The 25,043-nt window shown below is 41.3% G+C and overlaps 1 protein-coding gene and 3 long non-coding RNA genes across 4 annotated transcripts in view; 2 read left to right on the forward strand and 2 right to left on the reverse strand.

Moving 5' to 3' along the window:
* LOC114672733 (uncharacterized) overlaps window positions 1–4,662 on the reverse strand; it is a 42,662-nt gene extending 38,000 nt beyond the window's left edge. The window contains exon 1 of the long non-coding RNA XR_003723149.2: window positions 4,540–4,662. This is a non-coding gene — a long non-coding RNA (uncharacterized LOC114672733). The remainder of the gene's footprint in view (window positions 1–4,539) is intronic.
* Window positions 2,895–25,043, forward strand: part of MEGF9 (multiple EGF like domains 9) — a 109,974-nt gene continuing 87,825 nt past the window's right edge. Inside the window, exon 1 of the mRNA XM_015116946.3 lies at window positions 2,895–3,606. Within this exon, the coding sequence (XP_014972432.2) occupies window positions 3,024–3,606 (583 nt within the window). The 5' untranslated portion in view covers window positions 2,895–3,023. The remainder of the gene's footprint in view (window positions 3,607–25,043) is intronic.
* Window positions 9,311–25,043, forward strand: part of LOC144335150 (uncharacterized) — a 42,931-nt gene continuing 27,198 nt past the window's right edge. Inside the window, exon 1 of the long non-coding RNA XR_013405631.1 lies at window positions 9,311–9,456. This is a non-coding gene — a long non-coding RNA (uncharacterized LOC144335150). The remainder of the gene's footprint in view (window positions 9,457–25,043) is intronic.
* LOC144335151 (uncharacterized) lies at window positions 20,214–24,052 on the reverse strand. The gene is made up of 2 exons (XR_013405633.1): window positions 20,909–24,052; window positions 20,214–20,269 (listed from the first exon to the last, which is right to left on the reverse strand). It is a non-coding gene; the product is annotated as an uncharacterized LOC144335151 (long non-coding RNA).

Here is a 25,043-nt window from a genome sequence, read left to right on the forward strand (position 1 = left end):
TCTCTCCTGGCCAAGAAGCTGCATCAGCTTTTTCCCCCTTGCCAGAGAACCTCTGATACAGCAAAGCTCAGGGCCAACCCAGCACTTTTCAGATATCATTTGGAAATATCAGGTAGGGCAACTGTCAGGCCATGTCACCTGATGGGGAACTTACAGGGCAGGGGTTTCTGCTCTGGTCCTTCAGCCAACAAGGCTCAAAGTTAGCAATAGTATAACAAAAATATGAACCTACACACCTTGAGCACTGTCTATGTGCTAGGCTCTGTAAAACCATTCTCCTCAATCCTTAGCTCAACAAATGAGAGACGATTTATTGGCCCCATTTAATAGTTGAGAAAACTGGCCTGGCGCGGCAGCTCATGTCTGTAATCCCAGCACTTTGGGAGGTCTAGGCGGGAGGATCACCTGATCTCAGGTGTTCGAGATCAGCCTGGCCAACATGATGAAACCCCGTCTCTACTAAAAATACAGGAATTAACTGGGCCTGGTGGTGGGTGCCTGTAATCCCAGCTACTCGGGAGGCTGAGGCAGGAGAATGGATTTAACCTGGGAAGCGGAGGTTGCAGTGAGCCAAGATGGCGCCATTGCACTCCAGCCTGGGTGACAAGGGTGAAACTCTGTCTCAAATTAAAAAAAAAAAAAAAGAAAACTGAGGCTCAGAGAGGTGAAAGGTTTCCTCCAAGGTCACAGAGTTGGCAGTCACGAACCAAGTCTGTCTGACTCTAAAGACACAAGCTCCTCCCACAAGCACCACAAGACTTCAATTAATTCAATTTAACCAGCATGGGTTAGCACTTACATGTGTTACCCCTGCTAGGTACTGAGAACAGGGAGAACAGCCGATGTAAGAGACAGACACATAAATAACAAGTTCTAGTATTAAGGCTGATGCATGCCTATGAGAAGTAATAAAGCCATGTGGGCAATTCGATTTATCCTGTTGTATATATTTCTGAAAGCCATCCTTAATCCTTTTAGGAAGAGGCAAGGATGAGGTAAATTGGTAGATCAGGGCTGTAATCAATGCATAAACAAGGGGTGGTGGGGATATAAGAGGGGAGAGATTAATTCCCACTCAAATCCAGGAATGTCTTTTAGAGAATGTGGCATTTTGGTTGGGGTTTGAAGGGCCAGGGAGGATCAGCAAGGGAATACTTCCAAAGCAAAGTAAAAATAGAACCTTGGTTAGTGCTTGCTAAATATTGGTCCTGAAGACAGAACACTCACCTTCTCCCTCATTCCCGCTGTCTTATATACACAGACCTATCAAGACACACCCATACATAACCACAAATGCAAAAACACAGAAAATACACAAAAACACACACCAGTACACATGCACAGATTATTAAGACACAATGTATGAAAATAGATACAATCTCCCATACTCATAAACTCACGCAGATACATACAATACTCATACACACAAGACTCACAAACATGTTTATGCATTCATACACAGCCTCCCCCACCCACTGTTCATGCAGGAAAATAAATGCATGCTTTCATTAACATACACAAGTTCACACATAAAAATCTCATCCTGCCGGTCTGGTTGAAGACCAGTGACTAATGGGAAACCATGCACAAAGCCAAACATCACGTAGGGGAGGCCGCGATTGGGTTAGCAGTGGGGCTTGGATTAAGCCCCATCAGATGACAAACCCGCCCTGCCTGGCTCCCCCTGGAAGCTGCTGAGCCGAAGCAGCAGCGCCTGACCTAGCTCGGATCCTGGGCGGATGATGCGAGGCTGCGTGTCCGAATTCCAGCTTGATCCAGGGTTTAATGTCACCCAGGGTCAAGCTCGGCTAGTAGCCCCACCCCAATCCCTGCAATCAGCCGGAGGCTCTGGGGGCACTGAAGGGCTGTGGCCTGGGGCTGCTTTCTAATCCTAGGCTTGCCCTGGCGCAGAATGCTGAGAATAGTTAGCAATAATGAGGGTTACAACAGTGGGCCAGGGGCTGGGCTAAACCCTTTATGTCCATGACTTAATTCTCACAACAGCTCTGTGAGCGGGGTGAGGGGTGTCCTATCGTCTCCATTTTAGTGGTGAAAAAACCGCGCTCAAGCGACAAAACCATTCAGCAAGAGACATCAAGTTGAGGTTCAACCCTGTCTGATCCTATTCTTCCTGAGGTTTAGGGAAGTGTGCTTGCGAGACTGTCTCCTCCACGCAGGAGGCCTGCACCTTCTGCCCTGAGGGGTCTCCACCGCCCGGTCCCGCCCCCTCGTCCAGCCTGACACACAACCTGGCCCACAGCAGGTTTCTGGTGACGGCGTGGGTCTCGGTTCAGAGAGGGCCTCAACAAGGGCCTCAGTTTCTCCATCTCTGAAATGGGAATGGCGGCAGAGACCTCGCAAGGCTGCGACCAGGCTCTCTGGAGCAGCAGAGGGCATGTTAAGCTCTACATCGTCGCTGCCGCCGCCCTCTCCCATCGCGGGGTTCCCGCGTGGTCCCCGCCCGAGCCGGGGTACGGCGCCGGCGCCCCATTGTTCAGGAGGGCGGAGACGCTCCCGAGTGCTGATCCACCCCCGGGTCGTGCTCGCAGCCCGGTGGAGCAGATGACTAGGCCCGGCGTCGGCCGCGCGGGGCGCATCCTTTGTCTGCTCCGCGGCGCCCGGTGCCCCAGGCCCGCGCCCCACTCCTTGGGCAGACAAAGCCGGGGCCGCCGCGAGCCCGGCGGGCTGGAGCTGGGCTCGCACCACCCTTCTCCCGCCTAACGGACCGCCTCCTCTCCTGGACGTCCTCTGATTGGCCCACGGGCCCACAAAGAGGCCGGGAAGCGGGAGGATCACGTGCGCGACCCTGGCCTCCCATTGGTTAGGCGGGGCTGCCAATCGAGGAGGGCGGGCGGTCCGTGCTTGGTCCGGTCGCTCCCTCCGCGCTGGGGCCCGCCCGCGGGGCCGGCCGCCTGTCAGAGGGAGGTGGCGATGGTGCGCCCGGTGGCGGCGGCGGCTGCGGAAGCTTCCTCGGTAGGATTGCAGCGAGGAGAAGATGACTGACCAACCGACTGGCTGAATGAATGAATGGCGGAGCCGAGCGCGCCATGAGGAGCCTGCCGAGCCTGGGCGGCCTCGCCCTGTTGTGCTGCGCCGCCGCCGCCGCCGCCTCAGCCGCCTCGGCGGGGAATGTCACCGGTGGCAGCGGGGCCGCAGGGCAGGTGGACGCGTCGCCGGGCCCTGGGTTGCGGGGCGAGCCCAGCCACCCCTTCCCTAGGGCGACGGCTCCTACGGCCCAGGCCCCGAGGACCGGGCCCCTGCGCGCCACCGTCCACCGACCCCTGGCTGCGACTTCTCCAGCCCAGTCCCCGGAGACCACCCCTCCTCGGGCGACAGCCAGACCCGCTTCCACCACCTTTCAGGCGCCGCTCGGCCCCTCGCCGACTACCCCTCCGGCGGCGGAACGCGCTTCGACCACCTCTCAGGCGCCGACCAGACCCCCGCCGACCACCCTTTCGACGATCACTGGCCCCGTGCCGACCACCCCTGTAGCGACCACCGTACCGGCGCCCACGACTCCCCGGACCCCGACCCTCGATCTCCCCAGCAGCAGCAGCGTCCCCCCAACCCCACCTGCCACCGAGGCCCCCTCTTCGCCTTCTCCAGGTGAGTCCGGCGCTCCCTCTCGGGCAGGACCCGTCCTCACCCCAGCCCCGGCATCTGGGGTTGGGCTCTTGCCTATAATTTATCGTTTCTTGCCCCAAAGACTTCTCAGGTTCTGGCTCCGGAGGGGGGATCCCAGCTCCAGCTAGTCCTCCTCCCGCCCCCGATCAATCTGGAAAGTCTTTTGTCCCCCGTGGGCTGTGCTCCCTCGGGAGGGGGTGGCTGCTGGGTGGAAGGCATCTCATCTTCTTCCCAACAGGGCTTTCTGGCCTTTTTCAGAGACCCAGAATGGGCGCCAACTTTTGGGTTGGGTTCGCGCACCCAGCCTCTCTGCCTGGGTTATTTGGGGAAGTTTGAAAGCCCGCATAGTACCTCCTTCAACCACTGGGTCAAAAGCTGAGGGTAAGGAATTCCTCCCAGAGCTCCAGTTTCCCCGTTCATTTCTTCTTGTTTATGTAAATATCAGATGTGTGTGTATGACAGGTGGAAGAAAGGTAGTGAGAGGATTTTGTTTACAAACAGTAGTAGGGACCACTTGAGGGCAAAACAAAAAAACAAAAAAGGCATTGTAATTCATGTTGTCCCTGCACATAAGTGGATTCAGTAGGTCATTTGGGACAGGTGTGTATCTAGGCTGAGCACATTTACAAATTAGGTTAAATCTCTTCCTCGCACCATTTTTTTCTTCCACAATTATAAGGTCAACATGTTTGGACAAATACACAATTTAAGCAAGGATGCCTATTTTTGTCTCCTTAAGCTAGGATGTTCAACTTTGCTGATGCTGATAAATGCCAATTTCTGTTTGAGCCCATGTAGAAAAAGCTTTTCTTGCTGAAGTCTTCAACCAAAGTTAGAGACAACTCCTATTCTTTCCCCGTTTAAATCTAAAGTGGGCCTAGAACTAAAACAAAACAAAACAAAACGAAAACCTACCTTGTCAAGATGTTGGGCAAAAGTTTGAGTTCTCTTGCTTTGAGTTGGGGTAGAGATTTGTCCAAATCGTTTGTCTAGCTGAATCTCTGACCTAAATCTTAGGCTTAGTGATTTACTGTGGAGTCAGGTATGGACTTTGGACTATAATTGAGTGTGTAGAGAATTTTCCCACGTGGTTATGAGCCTTAATACAGTCTTGAGCCTTGGGTTGGAGCTTGGCAATGACATAAGTAGGATTATTCACCCATAAAAAGCCAAGTGTGCATCTCTTCCAGCTTCAAGGAGCACATTAGCTAGCTGGGTTTTACCTGTAACCCCTTTTGGCTTTCATATAGAAAGACTGACATTACTGAGAGACAGGAAGCATAGTGGTTGAGAGTATGGACTCTGGAGTTTATTCTTAGGTTTGAATCCTAGCTCTTCCCCTTGTTAGCTGTGTAAGCTTAGGCGGCTCACTGAAGTTCTTTGGACTCAGTTTCTTCGATTGTGAAATGAAGATAATATTATAGTAGTACTTACTTCATAAGGTTGCTGTGAAGACTGTTTTGTTTTTGTTTTTGTTTTTTTTTTTGAGACAGGGTCTGGCTCTGTTGCCCAGGCTGAAGTGCAGTGGCGCAATCTTGGCTCACTGCAACCTTTGCTGCCTAGGCTCAAGCGATCCTCCCACCTCAGCTTCCTGAGTAGCTGAGACTATAGGCGTGAGTCACCACGCCCAGCTAATTTTTTGTATTTTTTGTAGAGATGAGGGCTCACTATATTGCCCAGGCTAGTCTTGAATTCCTGAACTCAAGTAATCCTCCTGCCTTGGCCTCCCAAACTTCGAGGATTTCAGGCATGATTCACTGCACCAGGCCTGCTGGGAAGATTAAATAAGTTAACACTTACTGTGTTTACAACAGTTCCTAGTGTAGAATAAGCTCCATGTGTGTTAGCTATGCTTATGACCAGGCCTGTGGGGGTGTGTGTGTGTGTGTGTGTGTGTGTGTGTGTGTGTATAGAAAGCATTTGAGAAAACTATTAGGGACTTGTGGTGATTTTTATTTGTTTTAGTAAAATATAATAGAAAAAGAATGAATTAGATTCTCTGGAGTTTTAAGCATACAGTAGCATTTAAGAAGAAAGATCACTTTGGTTAGTATCTGATACGTAGATCTGTGTAATTCATCTTATTTTACTTTTACTATTTTTATGTTGTTATTTTTCAACCACAGAGGTTACCCCTACTGGCAAAAAAATACAAACAACCAGAAGTCCGCAAAGGAAAAAGGGAAAGTCACTCCTTCACTGCCTCCTAGTTTCAGTCAGTCCCTGGAGGTTACTACTGTTAGCAATTTGTCAGATCTTTTTCAACTGTTTTTGCTGGGCATATATGAACATACACACAGGGTATTTAAAAATAGATTTTAAAAAATCAAAATGGAATAATTCTCTACATGTTTTGCCACTTGTGGTATTCACTTAACTAGGTATCATGGACTTTAAAAAAAAATGTCAGTATCTAGGGCCTACTTTATTCTTTTTAATAGTTGCATTTTCCAGGGTAAGAATGTATCATAATTTATTTAACCAAGCCCTTATTTATGGACACTTAGATTGCTTCTAGGCTTCACTTTAAAAAGCACAGAGAGGAAGCAGCACAGAGTATTTTTGCTAAGTCCGTCATATATTTACTATATTCTCTAATACTTTCACTGGAGTTGCTTAGAATCCAATTCAATTTAAACTGCAGTAAAGCCGGATTGAAAAATATTTGTCATCTGAACTGTTCAAGGCTTTTGGTAATTTTCATGAACGAACATTATACTTACGTCTGTGGTAGTCTTTGGGTGAAAAATTTTTAGAAGGATGTCTAGTTTCGATAACTTTCCTGTGTTTTAAATATTAGGTAGTTTGTACTTCTCTGTGAATTCAGTCTGGATTGCCAGTATCTAGTTCTCAGCGGCTAAACTGACTTTACCATGATTTGATCAAGTATGGAGCATGGGCTCCAGTTTGCTTTAAACAGAAAACGTATCTCTTTGGCAGAAGGAAAACTTATAATTGAATTTGAGACAACTGGTTTGGCTTGCAAAGTTGGATTCCCTGGCATTTGAGAAGATGGTTGTACATACAGTATTTTTTAATTTCAACGTTCCTGTAAGAACTAAGTGCCATTGATAATATATTATTTGATTGGATAGGTCTTATAGATGCTTTTTGAATTAATAATAATTTCTTTCATGGAGATCTAGCTGAGAGCTCTTGCCTGCCCCTCAATTAGGACCCTTTTTTATTTACATGGACACTGATCTGCAAACTGAAACTAATTGCCCAGCAAGCAGGCACTTTTTCTCCCACAAACCCAGCAAAACATTCAGCTGATTGGTTGGCTGGGTAGGACTTTTTTTTCTTTTTTGAGACGGAGTTTCACTCCTGTTGCCCAGGCTGGAGTGCAGTGGCGCGATCTCGGCTCTCCACAAGCTCCGTCTGCCGGGTTCAAGCGATTCTCCTGCCCCAGCCTCCCGAGTAGCTGGGATTACAGGCATGAGCCACAAAGCCCAGCTAATTTTGTATTTTTAGTAGAGACAGGGTTTCTCCATGTTGGTCAGGCTGGTCTTGGGCTCCCGACCTCAGGTGATCCGCCCACCTTGGCCTCCCAAAGTGCTGGAATTACAGGTTGTGAGCCACAGCGCCTGGTCCTGGGTAGAACATTTTAAGCAGGGTGAAGAGAGATGCTGTGATACTAGAAGTAATAATAATCAGTAAGACACTGAGGTAATGACAGATGTTTGTTTGTTTGTTTGTTTGTTTGTTTTTGAGACGGAGTTTCGCTCTTGTTGCCCAGGCTAGAGTGCAGCGGGGCGATTTCGGCTCACTGCCATCTCTGCCTCCTGGGTTCAAGCGATTCTCCTGCCTCAGCTTCCTCAGTTGCTGGGATCACAGGTGCACACCACCATGCCCGCCTAGTTTTTGTATTTTTAGTAGAGATGGGGTTTCACCACGTTGGCCAGGCTGGTCTCGAACTTCTGACCTCAGGTTATCCTCCCACCTCAGTCTCCCAAAGTGCTGAGATTATAGGCAAGAGCCACCGCGGGCTGGCCCAAATGTTTGATTTTTAAAATTATGGACCCTTAGGGTTAGACAGGACTTTAAATGCCACTACTTCCTAATGTGACTCTACATTTGAAGAAATATTTCCATAGGCTTAGCTGAAATTTCTTCTTTTAGTTAACTGATTGATCTGGCTCTGCCTGTTGGGACCATGCAGAAAAAGTTGGCTGTCTCTGTGCCTTGACAACTCTTATAGATTTGGGGACAGGGATCATAATCCCTCTCAGTCTGGGCTAAATAACTTCAGCTCCTTCAACTGGTCTTTATGTGACATGTTTTCAAATTTTCTCACTATCTTGGTTACTTCTCTTATAGTTTTTTTGTTTTTTGTTTTGAGATGGAGTTCCACTCTGTTGCCCAGGCTGGAATGCAGTGGCGCCGTCTCAGCTCATTGCAACCTCCGCGTCATGGTTTCAGGCAATTCTCCTGCCTCAGCCTCCTGAGTAGCTGGAATTATAGTGCATGCCACCACGCCTGGCTACTTTTTGTATTTTTAGTAGAGACGGGATTTCACCATGTTGGGCAGGCTGGTCTGGAACTCCTGACCTCAAGTGATCCGCCTGAGCCTCCGAAAATACTGGGATTACAGGCATGAGCCACTGTGCCTGGCCCTCTTCTAGTCTTTTTCAGTCTTTCTGTGTCTCTCCCAAAATGTGGAATAGAGCTGAATATAATACTCCAGATGTGCTCTAACCAGCTTGTAGCAGAGAGGGCAGTTACCTCATTCCTTCTGGATGGGATACTGATGTTGGTGTGGTTAGTTCCTAATCACAGGAGCTTTTTGGCAGCCACATTATGTTGTTGACTCATTGAGCCCATTAAGATTGCTAAGGTCTATTAAAATTTATTTATTTTTAAATATGTGCTAGGTGAGTCTCCTTTCATTCTGGACTTGGAAATTCTTATAATTTTCTAAAGTATGATCTGAGACTTTACTAAATTTATAAGATTGATTGTGTTAAATTCAATTATCCTTTTAGATCCCAAGTTTGTCAGTGTACTCCACCCAGTTTATTTGCATTTACCTACAGGGTGTTCCTATAGACAGAGTCTATGGACAAGTTAGGGCAGATTATTCTTACCTCATAGGGAAGAGTGAATTTACAGATGATAAAACAATTTGGAAGGTAAAGGATAATAATTTAGATTAGTTTTGAAGGGTTTCTTTCAGCTCTAAAGTTCTGTGATGGTTTGGTCTGCATGATTCAAGGCATATTTATGCCCCACAAAGAACCTTAATTATTTCTTTGTTATCTAAGTGATGAGAATAGACTTTGTTTAAGCAAGCCCTAGAATTTAGAACTTGAAAACTCTGACTACCGTGACATGTAAACAAAATATTACAGATGGATTATTTATTTTTGTTTGTTTGTTTGTTTGTTTTTTTTGGAGACGGAGTCTTGCTCTGTCACCAGGCTGGAGTGCAGTGGCACCATCTTGGATTGCTACAACCTCCGCCTCCCCGGTTCAAGCGATTCTCCTGCCTTAGCCTCCTGAGTAGCTGGGACTACAGGCCCTTGCCGCCACACCCAGCTAATTTATTTATTTCTTGTATTTTAGTAGAAAAGGGGTTTCACCATGTTGCCTAGGCTGGTCTCAAACTCCTGAGCTCAGGCAATCCTCCCACCTCGGCCTCCCAAAGTGCTAGGATCACAGGCATGAGCCACCACGCCCAGCCTGGTTTTTTTTTTTTTTTTTTTTTTTTTGAGACAGAGTCTCAGTTGCCCAGGCTGGAGTGCAGTGGCACCATCTTGGCTCACTGCAGCCTCCACGTCCCAGGTTCAAGCAATTCTCCTGTTTCATCCTCCTGAGTAGCTGGGACTACAGGCATGTGCCATCACACCCAACTAACTTTCTTGTATTTTTAGTAGAGATGGGGTTTCACCATGTTGGTCAGGCTGGTCTTGAACTCCTGACGTCAGATGATCTGCCTGCCTCAGCTTCCCAAAGTGCTGGGATTACAGGTGTGAGCCACCGCGCCCTGCAAAGATGGATTATATTTGAAAAGAACATCCTGGAAATGTAGGACCTAGGAATATAGGACCCTTCTAACTGTACTGGGAAATGTTTTCCTCATCCTAATATTCTCTAATACTAGATTCAGGATCTTACTTACTTGTGTTTCTTTAAGAAGATGCCATTTATTTTAAGGAAATACAAACTGTCTAGGCTTCAAAGTTAACATAGACCCACAGTCTTTTATCTAAAACCTCTGGGTTGGATGTGTTTCAGAATTTAGATTTTTTCATTTTTTCATAAATACATTCCAGTGAATTGGGGGCAGCATCTTGTAATCAAACACATTAAGATATCTGCAGCAAAATGCACATATCTTTACACTAAGTGGGATAAATAAAGACTACCAGTAGCCTTTGCTCAGGTCAGGTTTTATTTGCATTTGCTCAGGTCAGGTTTTGTTGCCAAATGTATTCAGGGTAGGTCAGATATTTGCCACCAAATGAGTTACAGGAAAATTTGTAGTTTCACAGCTTCTGGTATTGAGCATCAGATTTGAGGGATTGTGGACTATTGTAATAGTAATTACAAACACACTATGTTCCTGGCACTGTTCTACGTGCCTTATGTATATTAAGTCATTTAATCTCCAAAACAGGAGCTACTGAGTTAGTTACTGTTATTATCCTCATTTTATAGATAAGGAAATTGAGTTCTGTAGAAGCCCAGCTCTGGCAGAACCTACATTCAAACCTAGTGGGTCTAGCTCCAGAATCCATATTATTGGCATTTAAAGAAACCAACTGTCTAGAAGAGTAGGAAACCATTTTGCTAAAAATAATTGGTCCTTAGATATTAATCTGGGAAAATTTCTACTCTTCCTTGGCTTTTAATGTGTTCGTTCCACTGTGTGCTATTCATTCATCTCCCCGAATTTTCTTTCTGTTTTGTTTTTGTTTTTGTTTTTTTGAGACAGGGTCTCACTCTGTCTCCCAGGCTGGAGTGCTGCAGCACGATCATGGCTCACTGCAGCCTCAACCTCCTGGGCTCAAATGATTCTCTCACCTCAACCTCCAGAGTAGTTGGGACTGCAGGCATGCACCACCGCATCCAGCTGGTTTTTGTATTTTTAGTAGAGATGGGATTTTGCCATGTTGCCCAAGCTAGTCTGGAACTCCTGAACTCAAGCAATCCACCCACCTTGGCCTTCCAAAATACTGGGATTACAGGTGTGAGCCACCGCGCCCAGCCACCTCCCTGAATTTTCTGTTTGACAATGTTTTACAATTGTTATATTAAATTGTAGCTCTTATTGTTTCATTAATTAGGTTCTAAGTTTCTCTGTGATGGAGAGATTTGTTTATATTTTTTGTGGGGCCCAGCCCAGGGACTTCTAAATTTATCATACCTTATGCCTGGCCTAAGTGCTGAAGTTTCTGTAGAAATTCCTTAGTCTGATTAGTTTCTGGAGCAGCATAAACTCCAGAACATTAGTTTCAAATCTTCTGAATTATGTCCCCAGGAAGCCTCCTGCCTAGTTGAAAATGTACACATTGATATAGTCTGACTAGGACTTTTTATCTTTATTTTTTTAAAAGACCCCTAAAATTAAAATGTGTGTAACTTTTCATCTTAGCATTTCTAAACGTGTATATTAACTTCCAGATGTTCTGGCACCCTTATAAAAAGAATGGAAGAAAAGTATTGCAGTGCTGTTTTTACTGATGAGTCAATTATGGGTGGAGAGAGTTCTGCTGTAGGGTACTTAATAGATCAGAAGAAAATAAAAATGTAAGACCTTGTTTAGCTGAAAGACAGTGTTAGATGATATTTTAAGTTATAAATAGCTTTAATCCTTGATTTTTGCCTTTATCTTGATTTTTGTGTGTTTTTTTTTTTAGGTGTGATACAAAAATCCTTATTAGTAATATTGACAGTGTATTATAGGGACTGCTTCTTGATCACTTAGTCTTTTTTTCAAGTATACATTTTGATTCATCTATTTTTGACTAGAAATGACTACCCTGAATGCCCTGGTAACTTTAAAGGAGGATTTCTAAAAATGTGATGAAGAAGATACAGATTATGTCTGGACGCCTACGTTTGAATCATAGTAAAGGTTTACTTAAAGTAATTATCCTTTTGGGTGTATCTATGTGAGTACCTGTGATAAATTTGTATCAAAATAATCTCTCTCATAATATCACTGTTCTACAGATAATTATTGTCAGAAAAAGTCTTTCCCTATTATTTTGTCTTCATTGGAAAAAAAACCAAAAACAACCTTTCTTCCATTCTCCTTGCTTATTTTTTTTCAATTTAAAGTCTTCTATCTGTTCCTCTCACTCATATCTTTTATTTTTAGCCCCATCTATTCTTTCCATGATCTTTAAGGAACCAAATTACCCTCTCTGTTTAACAATTTACCACTTTGTCCTCCTTCAGTGCTTCCTCAAAGCCTAATTCTTCCAAGACATCTTTCTAGATGAACAAAAAGTCCTTGAAGATGTGTTAGTGTCAGCATGCATGGCGTTGAACAGTTTGCACTGAGAACAAAATCTGTCTTTCTCTGTGACTTTGACTTTTTTCCTATTGATTTGTTTTTAGTCTAATTTAGATTATGAAGCCTTCTTATTATGAAAATGTCATCATTTGTACCATATTCAGAACATAGTATTCTCTCTTCTTGGAAAAAAATGGAGAAAATATTTTCTTTTTTCGCTGGGGTCTTCTTTATTGTCCAACTTACACCCTCCCATCCCCTGCCACCTTCTTCTGAGGAACCATAAAGAAAAAACTTTCAAAACAGAAGTTATCTGGCTCTAAAAAAAAATTAAGTACTTTGAATAAGTAGCAAATTTATTTTCCTATTTATGAATAACATGAGCTGTTTTTGTTGGTAGGTGGTTTTGAGATGCATACCAGTATAATTAATTTGGTTAAGAAACAAATGTTTGATCTTTTGAATGACAGAATTTCCCCATTAGAAATATAATTAAAGTTAGTAGTGAACAGAGTGCCTTTAATATTAATAATTAACAAGTGTGCAGTGCACTATGGCTTACAAGGTGCTCTTAGAATGTCTAAGACCTTGCAATTCACATTTTGTTGATTTCTGCATATTATATTAATGAAAAGGGCTTATGTCCTCTGTTTGTACTCTTATTGGTGAATAGTGATCAAACCTTTATAGATTTTGGTGGGTTTCAGATTTGATATTTTGTATTTTAAACCATTGTCTTTTAAGTTGATTTTGTTAAGTATAAATCTTAGCTTGTTTAGCTGCCCATATTTATATGATGAATAAATGGTATTTGGAGAAGAGGACTGCTTGCTTTATATTTTCTTTCCTAAACACTATACAGGGCTGAATGTTGTGGAAAGAGTCCAGAAGTAACTGAAAGTAAATGGTGACAGAGGAAACAAGGTGAATTACAGAATTTGACTGGGAGGGCTCATGTGAATTTCATTTCTTTCTTTCTTTTTTTTTTTTTTTTTTTTTTGAGATGCAGTCTTGCTCTGTTGCCCAGGCTGTAATGCAGTGGCGCGATCTCAGCTCACTGCAACCTCTGCCTCCTGGGTTCTAGCAGTTCTCCTGCCTCAGCCTTCCTAGTAGCTGGGATTACAGGTGCCTGGCACCATGTCTAACTAATTTTTGTATTTTTAGAAGAGGTGGGGTTTTGCCATGTTGGCCAGGTTGGTCTGCTGACCTCAAGTGATCTTCCCGCCTTGGCTGCCCAAAGTGCTGGGATTACAGGTGTGAGCCACTGTGCCTGGCCTGAATTTCATTTCTTTGTATTGAAATATTTACTTCTTTCCTAGTGTAAAAATGTCTTTGGAATTATCTTTTTTTTTTTTTTTTTTTAAGAAAGTCTCACTCTGTCTCCCAGGCTGGAGTGCAGTGGTGCCATCTCGGCTCACTGCAACCTCTGCCTCTTAGGTTCAAGTGACTCTTCTCCCTCAGCCTCCCAAGTAGCTGGGATTACAGGTACCCATCACCACTCCCAGCTAATTTTTGTATTTTTAGTGGAGATGGGGTTTCACCATATTGGCTAGGCTGGTCTCAAACTCCTGACCTTAGGTGATCCACCCCTCTCGGCCTCCCAAAGTGCTGGGATTACAGGCATGAGCCACTGCGCCTGGCCCAGAATCTCTTTGGAGTTATCTTAACCTGCTATTTCAGTTGTACTGCCTCAAATCCGTGTTTTAATAGCAAAGAGACTTACACTCTCACCTCTCATTTTTAATCTGATATTTAACACTTTGGCAGGAAAGGTAACTAATGTTAACTGAACACGTATTATATGCCTGATTACCTATAAGGATTTTTTTACTTACATCATGTCATTTAATTCTTAAACAATGCAGTAGTTAAATCTTATTAGCCTTACTTTATGACTGGCAAACACTGGGATTCAGAAAGTTAAAGCAGTTTGCTCAAGCCTGTCAGGCTTACAGACTCCATGAAGGCAGGACTTCTGTTTGTTTTGTTCACAATTATACCTCTGCTGTCCAGCCCAGATACAGTCTTAATAAATATTTAGTGTTGAATTAGTGAAAAAGAAGGAACAGTTTGTAGGTATACTGGACATGCAGTGTATTCTTGAGGAAAATAATGTAATCATGCCTTTCTCTTTAGTTTAGAAATGAACATTTCTCTCACTCATAGTAATATGAGGAATAGTATGAGAACCTGCTTAGGGCAAGTGGAACTCCTTGAGATCTAGCTTATTATATTAATTATTCATTTTTTGTTATGTAACTTTTTCCCTTGTATTTTTCTTAAAGGAAGAACAACAGTGGATAAATGAACATTTGATGACTTTTGTAGAAAGGGTAGCCAAGTTGCAAAAGCTGAGCACTTGTCTGTAAGATGTGGGATCCTAAGTTCTTTCATTAGTTCTTTTACTAGTTCTCTATCTAGTAAAAGCAAGTAGTTTCATCTGTTAAATGAGTTAGACTAGATTTGTGATTTTTAAACAGTATTATTTGGGGACTTAGGGTTCCTCAGATGTGTTTGGGAACCATTATAGGGAGTGGAGAGGCCAACAGGTTTACTTCTGGACCTTTCACGCCCAACTCTCACCTCTCACCTCCACATCACCACCCACACTTACATCAGCTCTTCTCTCGTTTGGCTTATATTTTGGATTTGCCCTTTCAGTGAAGATTTTTGAAAGAGGAATTCTCCTACTCTCACATTTTATGCTAAATTTGGTAATTTATAAACTTACACTAAAATGTTTACATTATATTAAGTAGCAATATGCATAAAAGGAGAGAAATATACCAAAATAATAATTGGTTAAATCTAAGTAATGGGATTATGGGTAATTTTAATTATCTTCTTTGTGTTTTTCTGAATTTTTAAAGTTTTTTCAATGACTATATCCAATTCTAATTTTATAGTCTTAAAAATAAATGAATAACATTCAAAAATGAATAAAAAGTTTTGATAAGCTTGGTAAGTCTTTACTTATATAAGATCAAGTCAGATGATATTACCCAGGGCAACTTATAATTTCTGTCATTGACTAAGCAAGTTTGATCTATATCAGGGTATTTGTTTAAGTGAGTCAGGGTTTTGAAGAAAGGTAACTATTCCTGAGGGCTGACAAATCTTAAACATAGAGTAGGAATGACATATCTAAGATTTGGTGCCTTTAGGCAAAGTTTAACTGAGATCTTCAGCAGAGGCTGAAAATTGAGAGCTGGCTCTTTCTCCATTTCATTTTGTCTAGATAATTTTTTAATTAATTAAATTATTTATTTATTTATTTTTAGAGACAGAGTCTCGCTCTGTCGCCCAGGCTGGAGTGCAGTGGCATGATCTCGGCTCACTGCAAGCTCTGCCTCCCGGGTTCACGCCATTCTCCTGCCTTAGCCTCCCGAGTAGCTGGAACTACAGGCGCCCACCACCAAGCCTGGCTAATTTTTGTATTTTTAGTAGAGATGGGGTTTCAGCGTGTTAGCCAGGATGGTCTCAATCTCCTAACCTTGTGATCCACCTGCTCGGCCTCCCAAAGTGCTAGGATTACAGGCATGAGCCACCGTGTCCCGCCTTGTCTAGGTAATTTAAAGCATGCACTTTAACGTTACCTAAAGTAGCTTTTTGAAATCGATCTTGTTTAGATTGTGCAAAATTTGAATTCATGGCATTGTTCATAGTCTTTATCAATATATTTGATTATTTCTTCCTTAAAGTTACTGAGCCCCCAAAAGTTTGGTTTCAGTCTGTCCATATGTTTTCCAATTAGATCAGATGGGATTGCTGTTATACTGGTAATATAACAGCTGTTCTATATGATACCTCACCAGGGAGACAGCTAAGCTCTAAGGGAAGGGGAAATTTATTCATTTGGAAAAAGGAATGCATTCTGCCTACTCACAGGGAAAGTGATAAGGAGTAGGAATGTTGTCAACCTGGCTGGAGAATGTTAAATAACCTTTATTTACTAAATATTAGACCCTTTAGATAACTGAGTCTGAAAACTTATTTCAGTCTTGCATGCTTCCAAGAAACTGGCATATTATCACAGATCTTATTAGATTTTTATCATTTATTTTTTAATAATCTAGTGCTTTTACTTTATGTGAGCAAAAGGAAGAGATGAGAAGTAGTAGTGTTGTTAACTACAAGGAGGATATCATATTTCCTACTCCTTTTTAAATTTGGAATTTTTTTTCTTTTTCTTGAGACAGGGTTGTACTCTGTCACCCAGCCTGGAATGCAATGGCGTGATTGTGGCTCACTGTAGCCTTGACCTCCCGGGTTCAAGTGATCGTCTCACCTCAGCCTCCCAAGTAGCTGGGACTACAGGCATGCGCCACCATGCCTGGCTAATTTTTTGTAAACATTAATTTCTTCCTTTTTTTTTTTTGTAGAGACAGGGTTTCACCACGTTGCCCAGGCTAGTCTCAAATTCCTGGGCTCAAGCGATCAGCCCACCTCATTCTTTGGTTTTGAGATTACAGGCGTGAACCACTGTGCCTGGCCTGGAAATGGTCTTTAAAGATAAAATTTCTTTAAAAATATTCTAGGAAAAGTTTAGATGTTATTCACTCTGAAGGAAATTGGATAACTTGAATAGGTTTTTAGATTCTCTTAAGTCCTATTAATCATTATAGGGATCAGGAAGAGTTATTGGAAATAATGGGGGGAAAGGACTTGCTTTCCAATATATTTATCCTGTTGTGTTTATTGAGTCTTGATGAGAGGAAGGCATTGGACTTTTTCCAGTGTAGATTTTTCTGTGATTTTATATTTATTGTAATCCTAGAGTGTGTTTTATCCGTTCTATATGAATAGCACTAAGAGTATAGTCCCACCATCTATTGATGTTGTGTGGGTTATTGAGTAGTGATAAAGTGTACCAAAAACCCAAAGCAATCTAGCTATTGTGTATTATTATACTAAATTGTTGGTGTATTGCCTGCAAACCTATCCTGTTCAACTGGTTTTAGTTTTTAAGTTACTTTGTTGCTTCAACTTGTCCACAAAGGCAGGGCTGGAAGGTCCAGCTAATCAGTGGAATTGAAGTCAGAAGAACTAAATTGTAGTCTTTCTATTCACTTTTTGAGTTATTGAATACATTTTTTGATGACTCTATGACTTAGTTTCCCAGTCTATAAAATAAAACTTAATTCTAGTCACCAGTGGTTTTTGAGAAGTAACACATGTAAACTACTTTTGACTTTCTCAGACATAAAGGCTTTAATATTCTTTCCAGATTACATGGTTTATATTAGCTTATAATATAATGTGATCAAGATAGCTTTGATTAAACACAACAAAGAAATAAACACATGCATTTATATGTGGCTTCTTTACACAAAATATATTTTTATGCTATTTTGTAGTTGACATATTTGTATAATTTAAAAATTATGGTATTTTCCAAAGGTTTGGGGTCCTTTAGTATTATTTTTCTTCCCCACTACCTTGAGAAAACAAAATAATCTTTATCTCATATTAAACTCACAACATACATAAGTTGTGCTTTATGTAACATTATTTTTGGTTGATCTGTTTAGAATGGATTCTACTTACTTTTGTTTGTTTGTTTTTTTAAGAAACAAGGTCTCACTCTTTCACCCAGGTTGGAGTACAGTAGTGTGATTGTAGCTTACTGCAGCCTCGAACTCCTGGGCTCAGGTGATCCTCCTATATCAGCCTCCTGAGTAGTTGGGACTACAGGCATGTGCCACCATGCTCAGCTAATTAAAAAAAAAAAGATTGTAGACATGGGGTCTCACTATATTGCCCAGGCTGATATTAAACTCCTGGCTTCAAGCAGTCTTCCCACCACAGCCTCACAAAGTGTTGGCATTACAGGTGTGAGCCACTGCACCTGGCCAGTTTTTTTACAATTATAAAAATAATCGATGTTCATTTTCTACAATGTTTATTGTAGAAAACATAAATGTGAAAACAGAACATGAACCCAGAGATAACTAAAAGTAATTATTTAGTGGTAACTATGGAATATTTTTAACATCAATATTTTTAACCCCCTCCCTGCCATTGAGATAATTCTGTTTGGAAGTATTGCTTTGAAACCGCTCTTTAACGTATTTGAAACATTTTAATGTTTTGAAGTGGGACATCTTTCAAATGGAAATGAAAGTAGTACTGTTGGTACTATTTCTGTTATTTAAATTATCAAACTTTAAGTGCTTACTATGTTCAATTTACTATGTTAGGTATCTTAATAGAGAAAAAAGCTGTCCCATAAAGCTTTTTTAAAATCACTGATTGAGTTTAATATTTTATTACTGCATATATTGCTTCATTTCTCACAATAATAAATGAGATCACTTACTTGTTGTGAAAACAGAGGTGCAAGTAGGATTTAACACTCTTCTGAAGACGAATATAAGACAGATCAAAATGTGAAAAAATTCACCACATTTAAATTATTTGTCATGTCACCAAAAAGAACGTAAATCTATTTTGATCTAAGACTCCATATGATGCTTCACTCGAGACTTGGTACTCCTTGACAGAATCAAGTCAGTGACTGTTTTTCTTGTGTCTGCTCCAGCACAGACATGATTTGTCTTTGGTTCACGTGGCCCCCGAAAGCCCAAAGCAGCCTGGAACAAAGCCAGGCATTTGGTATTTTTCAGTACTGTGGTGAGAGAAGACAAGGTACCCATCTGCCTGGCTTGTGCATTGCCAAAAGGCCTAGGTGCTACCCTAAAGAATATGCCAGAGAATAACTCTGGCCTTTAGGAAACTGGTAATGATTACTCTTCTCTGAATTTTGAACTTTGAAATCCAAGCAGTAATGAATCATAGTGTTATTGAGAGAGGATTAAATTGATCAATGCATGCAAAACCCTTAATTCAGCAGTGCTTAACAACCAGCACATACATTAATCATCAGCACATAGTAAACACTCAAAACAGTTTTTGAAAAGCAGGGATTTTTCAAAGACAGCAGTAGAACTTTGTTAATTCTAGATTAATTAATTTACCGACTTCTATCATATAATCCGTAGACTGGTAACACGTTGGTAATCAGAAATACTTGCATATCAACTCTCTAATAGGTGGTTCTAAGATGGAGGGTAGGAACAATATGCTTGAGGCAAAGGCTACCTCCTATCCTTCCAGAATGGCCCAGGTCAAGCTAGAATTATCCTGTGTCATGTTGCCAGATACAACAGTAATGATACTGCTCAGAACTGGACTAAATGGAAGACATTTTAAAAAGGCAAATGCAAAGATGGGAATCCCCAAAACAGCCATTGTCCAGTGGGTATATACTCCTTGGGATCTTATGTAGGCCCTAGCTACAAATGACCTAGTAAAGTAAAAATAAAATTGGGCTATAGAAAGATGTGACCACTCAGTTTTATGTTGGTAGCACATTGATATATACCTATTATAACCTATTAAAACTTATACTTTCTAACCTTACATAGTTGCATACAGGTGCAAGTCACATAATCTTCTTGGGCTTCTATACTATCTTCTGAAACATGAGTATAATAGTAACCTACCAAATAAGGTTCTTGGGTGTTGGGCCTAGAATTCAAAACTAGCCCTCTGACTCAAATCTGTGCCCCTTTTTTCCTTTGATGAAACTGTGCTACATTGCCAAAGCAGATGGGAGTAGCAGAAAATGAAGTAAAGCATTTAGTAGTTACAGAGCACATTTTGGGTTCTGTTTTTTTTTTTTTTACCTCCCCTATCCTCCTCCAGCAAACTCATACATTTTCTCTCTCAGCGCTGGTTCTGAGATGTACACAGTGATCCAGGTTTGCTTTCAGTAGCTACTGTGAAAATCAAAATTAGATCAAAGAGTGTTTCTTGAAGGCAGATATGGGTGAGGCGTGGAGGTTGGGAGAGGAGATAATGGTGGAAATTAAATGAGGGTAAGCAGGTAGAAAAGCATGGCAAATATAAAGCAGAACTGAATAGTAACTATGTGATTGTCTATTCAGCACAAAGAGGATTGGTGCTAACAAGAGACAATGTAATGCTTATCAGCATTTAGCAATAATACCACATACTGTGAAATGGTAGTATTGATTGTTTGTGACTTGACAATAAAACCTTTCATCTTTAACATAATATGGACTCTAGACGAAGATGCTAATGCATAACAATATTTTGTAAAAAAAAAAAAAAAAAAAAAGCAGGTGACATTCGATTATATAAAAGTCATAGAATAGGCTGGGTGCGGTGGCTCATGCCTGTAATCCCAGCACTTTGTGAGGCTGAGAGGACCAGATCACTTGAGCCCAGAAGTTTGAGACCCGCCCGGGCAACATGGTGAAAATCCTTCTCTACAAAAAATGCAAAAACTAGCTGGGTATAGTGGCTTGCGCCTGTAGTCCCAGCTACTTGGGATGCTGAGGTGGGAGGATTGCTTGTGCCCAGGAGGCAGAGGTTGCAGTGAGCCAAGATCATCCCACTGTACTCCAGCCTGGGTGACAGAGTGAGACCCTGTCTTCAAAAAAAGAAAGAAAGGTCATAGAATATCAGACTTGCAAATGTGATTCATACTCTGCCATTCATTTCAGGGTGCATTCCCCTTCCCTATTTTTTTTTTTTTGAGACGGAGTCTCGCTCTGTCGCCCAGGCTGGAGTGCAGTGGCCGGATCTCAGCTCACTGCAAGCTCTGCCTCCCGGGTTTACGCCATTCTCCTGCCTCAGCCTCCCGAGTAGCTGGGACTACAGGCGCCCACCACCTCGCCCGGCTAGTTTTTTGTATTTTTATTAGAGACGGGGTTTCACCATGTTAGCCAGGATGGTCTCGATCTCCTGACCTTGTGATCCACCCGTCTCGGCCTCCCAAAGTGCTGGGATTACAGGCTTGAGCCACCGCGCCCGGCCTCCCCTTCCCTATTTTGTAAACTTCCCTCCTTACTCAAAGGTTAGTTATCTCTCAGATGAGACAAAGGAGCAGCTGTTATTCAACTCTAGACCCGACCTCATTTAATCTAGTTGGAAAACATATTGACAGATGATATGCAAAATTTTGGAGGATTTATGTTTATTAGAAAAAATGAAATAGCTTCAGTTTGGTATCCATACTGAACAATAACAATAATATTACATCCTACAGGTACATAAGTATAGTGGTCAGATCATACTATACAACTACAGATGTGGAGAATACACATATAATGCAAAACCTAATCATACTTGCCTAGTTAGTCATTTAATATAGTATTTATGTTTCACTATACTTGTCTTATTACTCACTATTAAAGTGAGCCCAGCCCATACAACTCAAGTTCTTTGGTATGATTTAAAACTCCAAGATGTCTGCCATCCTCATTTCCTGTACTCTTCCCCTTGTGCTTTAAACTCTAGCAGACTCAAATGGCTTATATTTTCCTTCAAGTACTATGCTTATGTTCATTATCATTATTAATAAAGCAATCATCTGTGGTCTTACTCTTTGTCAGATACTAAAAGCGTTAAATGAATTTCCATGACCTCATTTAATTACCAAAAGAACCTAATAAAAAATTTGTATTATTATCCCCACTCTACTAAGCAGGAATTGAGGTTTTGAGAGTTTAAATACACAAAGCAGGGTTTCATAGCTAGTACAATGTAGAACCTTGATTCAAATTCAGATCTGTTTAGCTTTAGAGCTGCCTATCCTAATCACTAAGTTAACTAGACTCTCCTTGTTTTGCATATGCTGTTCCCTCTACCTGGGATGCCCTACTCTTCAGTTTCAATAGGGGTCTTAATTCTAAGCAATAGAAATCATTTATTGATTCAATTAGGATTGAAATTTTTTAAAAGGATATTGAGGAGTTCACACAATCTCCAGAGGTACCAAATTCAGGCCATGGAGTTAGAGGTAATAGTCAATTTTGTCCATTGAATATATTATGCCACTGACATCACCACTCACACTGCTAACCTTGGGTACTGGATGTTAGAACAAGTGCTACTGCCACTTATCATACTCCATCCATCTCCCTGTTTGCCACCAGAGAGAGGGCCTCCTGTTCATTCCTTTGAATCGTTAGTTTCTAATTCCAAGCCAGGTAAAGGTGCATCTGATTGTTGGAACCTCAATGACTGGCCCATGGCCTGGCTGCAGGGAAGGCCAGGAAAACAAGAATCTGACATTATGAACCTGTGTGATGGGGTATCAAGCCTTAAAATATGGAGAATTCCTCCAAATAGGAAGGGATCCTGAGAATGGTGAGAAATTATACTATGATACTAGGCTGCCAGAAAGAATGACACATGTCTACCCACACCGTTTCTTTGGCTACCTGCAAACTTATTTGTCCTTTAAAAACATCCTTGCAGTCTCCTATTATAACTTATACTTTCTAACATTACATCATTTTTGATTACTTGTTTTTTTTTCTTTTTTGAGATGGAGTCTTGCGCTGTCACCCAGACTGGGGTGCAGTGGTGTGATCTTTGCTCACTGCAACCTCCACCTCCCAGATTCAAGCGATTCTCCTGCCTCAGCCTCCTGAGTAACTGGGATTACAGGCACCCGCCACCACTCCTAGCTAATTTTTTGTATTTTTAGTAGAGACGGGGTTTCACCATTTTGGCCAGGCTGCTCTTGAACTCCTGACCTCATGATTTGCCCACCTCGGCCTCCCAAAGTGCTGGGATTACAGGCGTGAGCTACCGCGTCCGGCCTTTTGATTACTTGCTTTTTAAGGACTCTTAAGTATTACTTGTCTATGTAACTGACTCCTCTATACCTTTTCTCAAGTAGGCTGTAGGCTATGTCTTATTGATGTTGGTACTCCCTAACATGTACATAGGATAGTGTTCAGCATGTAGTAAATACTAAATAAATGATTGAACAGCATTAGTGCATAAATTGTCCCTACTCACCACTAGCACTAGAATGTAAGGTCCATAACAGGCAGGGGTTTTTGTCTTTGTCTCTCTCTCTCTCTCTCTCTCTTTTAAACCACCATATGGCCAGCACCTAGATTAATTCCCAGCATGTGGTAGGTCTGTGGTAAATATTTGTTAATGAATACTCCTAAATAGTAAATTATTTATCTCTGGGAGTGATGCTGTCAAAAAGGCCTTTGAATGTGAATGGGAAATTCAAAGCACTATATTATAATATACAACTAGACCACAAACAGTGAGGACAGAAACTGCGTTATTCATCTTTGGTTACCTCTTGTTCCTATCCAGAAACATACAGAAAAGGGCAATTTGAAATTCTTTCCTAGACCTACCATGATAGTCACTATCCTCAAAAATTGACTGAAGTACCTACCATACCTGCTAAACATGAAACATTCTTTTTGGTCTCCTTTTGTATGTAACCAGTTGTATCCTGAGATTGCATCTACTCTGGGAAGAAAAGGCTGTTGGGCAAACTGTCTTGTACTTATGTTTAAAAAAGTAGAATAACCTAGGGCAGTAGCATCTCACTTTGAAGAAATGAAGAAGTGGAGGTCCATAATTGTGAAATGATTCATATAAATGTAAAATACTTAGAATTCCTGGCATAAATTGGCCTTCTAAATATTAGCTGTACTTTTTATTGTATATTGAAAACTTAGTATTTCAGACTTTTTACTTCACTGCTTCCAGTCCTTTTAAATTCATTACCTGTAATCCTCTCAATTCTGTTGATAAACAGTGTTACCCTAGTTTACAAATAAAGAACCTGAATCTAAGATGAGGTTGTTTGCCCAAAGGTTACACAGCTGAGAAGTGCTATTTGGCTGGGATTCAAACGCAGATCTATCTTATTTTTTAAGCTCTTTCTAGCATGACAAAATAACATGCTAAATGTAGGTTGAGTTTAATGTGTTCTATTATATCCTTCTAACCACTGTTAGTTTTAATACATCTTTTGCCCCCGCCACCTTTGCTTCTCTTTTCTGATTTGTAGTCATTATTTTACTCTCCATGTCATAAATTTGTTTACTACTCTCTTCAGTTTGTCTCCTGATTCTTCGGAGTAGAAAGTATACATTTTACCCAAAAGAAAAAGCACATCCTTACATACTGCTCTGTCCATTTTACTTTTGCCTTTATTTTTTTGTTAGCCTAATTCATTTGTACAGTGGATTGGTTTCCAGAGGGAAGACTTGGATATCTATTATGAGTCAGATGAGTAAACTTATACATTAGCCAGGATGACATTTAAGGGCTAATAGCGTACATCCCCAAACTAAGAGTCATTTTAGCCAGTGTAAAAGATGAAACACAAGTTGGTCAGAAATAGAGACAATAGCAAGTAATGATATTGAGTTGCTACAAATGCTTTGCAACCTAGTAATGTACTTTTATGTGTATCAATTATTTTTAACTTGTGCATAATACTGAAAAATTCCAAATGGATTCCAGACATTTATTGCAAACCAAAAATTTACTTAAACTTGCTGTTTTAGAGAATTATTTTTCTTAGCATATGGTCTTTCTTGTTCATAGCAAGCCTTTTAACAGTTTATCAGAATGTAAGCATTTCTCTTTGCTGTATTTCTTTTAGTTGATGATCTTGTGTAATAGGGCACTCATTTAGAAATATACACACTTAAAATCAATGTTTAAATGGTCTTCAGGGACTAAAGCCACAAGCAGCAGGATGCTGTTGCTGTTGCATTCTGTTTCCTTATTGCTTAACCAATCTGCAATGGTGTCGTCCTCTTTTTCCTTCTTCTTGTTCTTTTTTTTTTTTGGTTAACCAGACCAAATTTCAGATCCTCTTTATTTTTTCTTGCCATGCTCAAATTGGTCTTTAACAATGCTTCACTAAAGTGCTTCTGTTTGACTTTACATTTATTTAAGTAATAAAGAAAAGGGTGTGCTTTTATCAAGTTTACACTGGGCTTTCTGTTATACAAAATAAGGTTCTTTTACATTCATCAGATCTTTGTTCATCACCCACTGTGCACCTAGCTGGGCTAGATAGATACTGGAAAGACAAATAAGACCTGGTTTCTGTCATTGAGAACACAGCGAAGGATATAGAAAATTAGAC

This window comes from Macaca mulatta, chromosome 15 (genome assembly GCF_049350105.2).
Source record: "Macaca mulatta isolate MMU2019108-1 chromosome 15, T2T-MMU8v2.0, whole genome shotgun sequence".
Taxonomy (NCBI): domain Eukaryota; kingdom Metazoa; phylum Chordata; class Mammalia; order Primates; family Cercopithecidae; genus Macaca; species Macaca mulatta.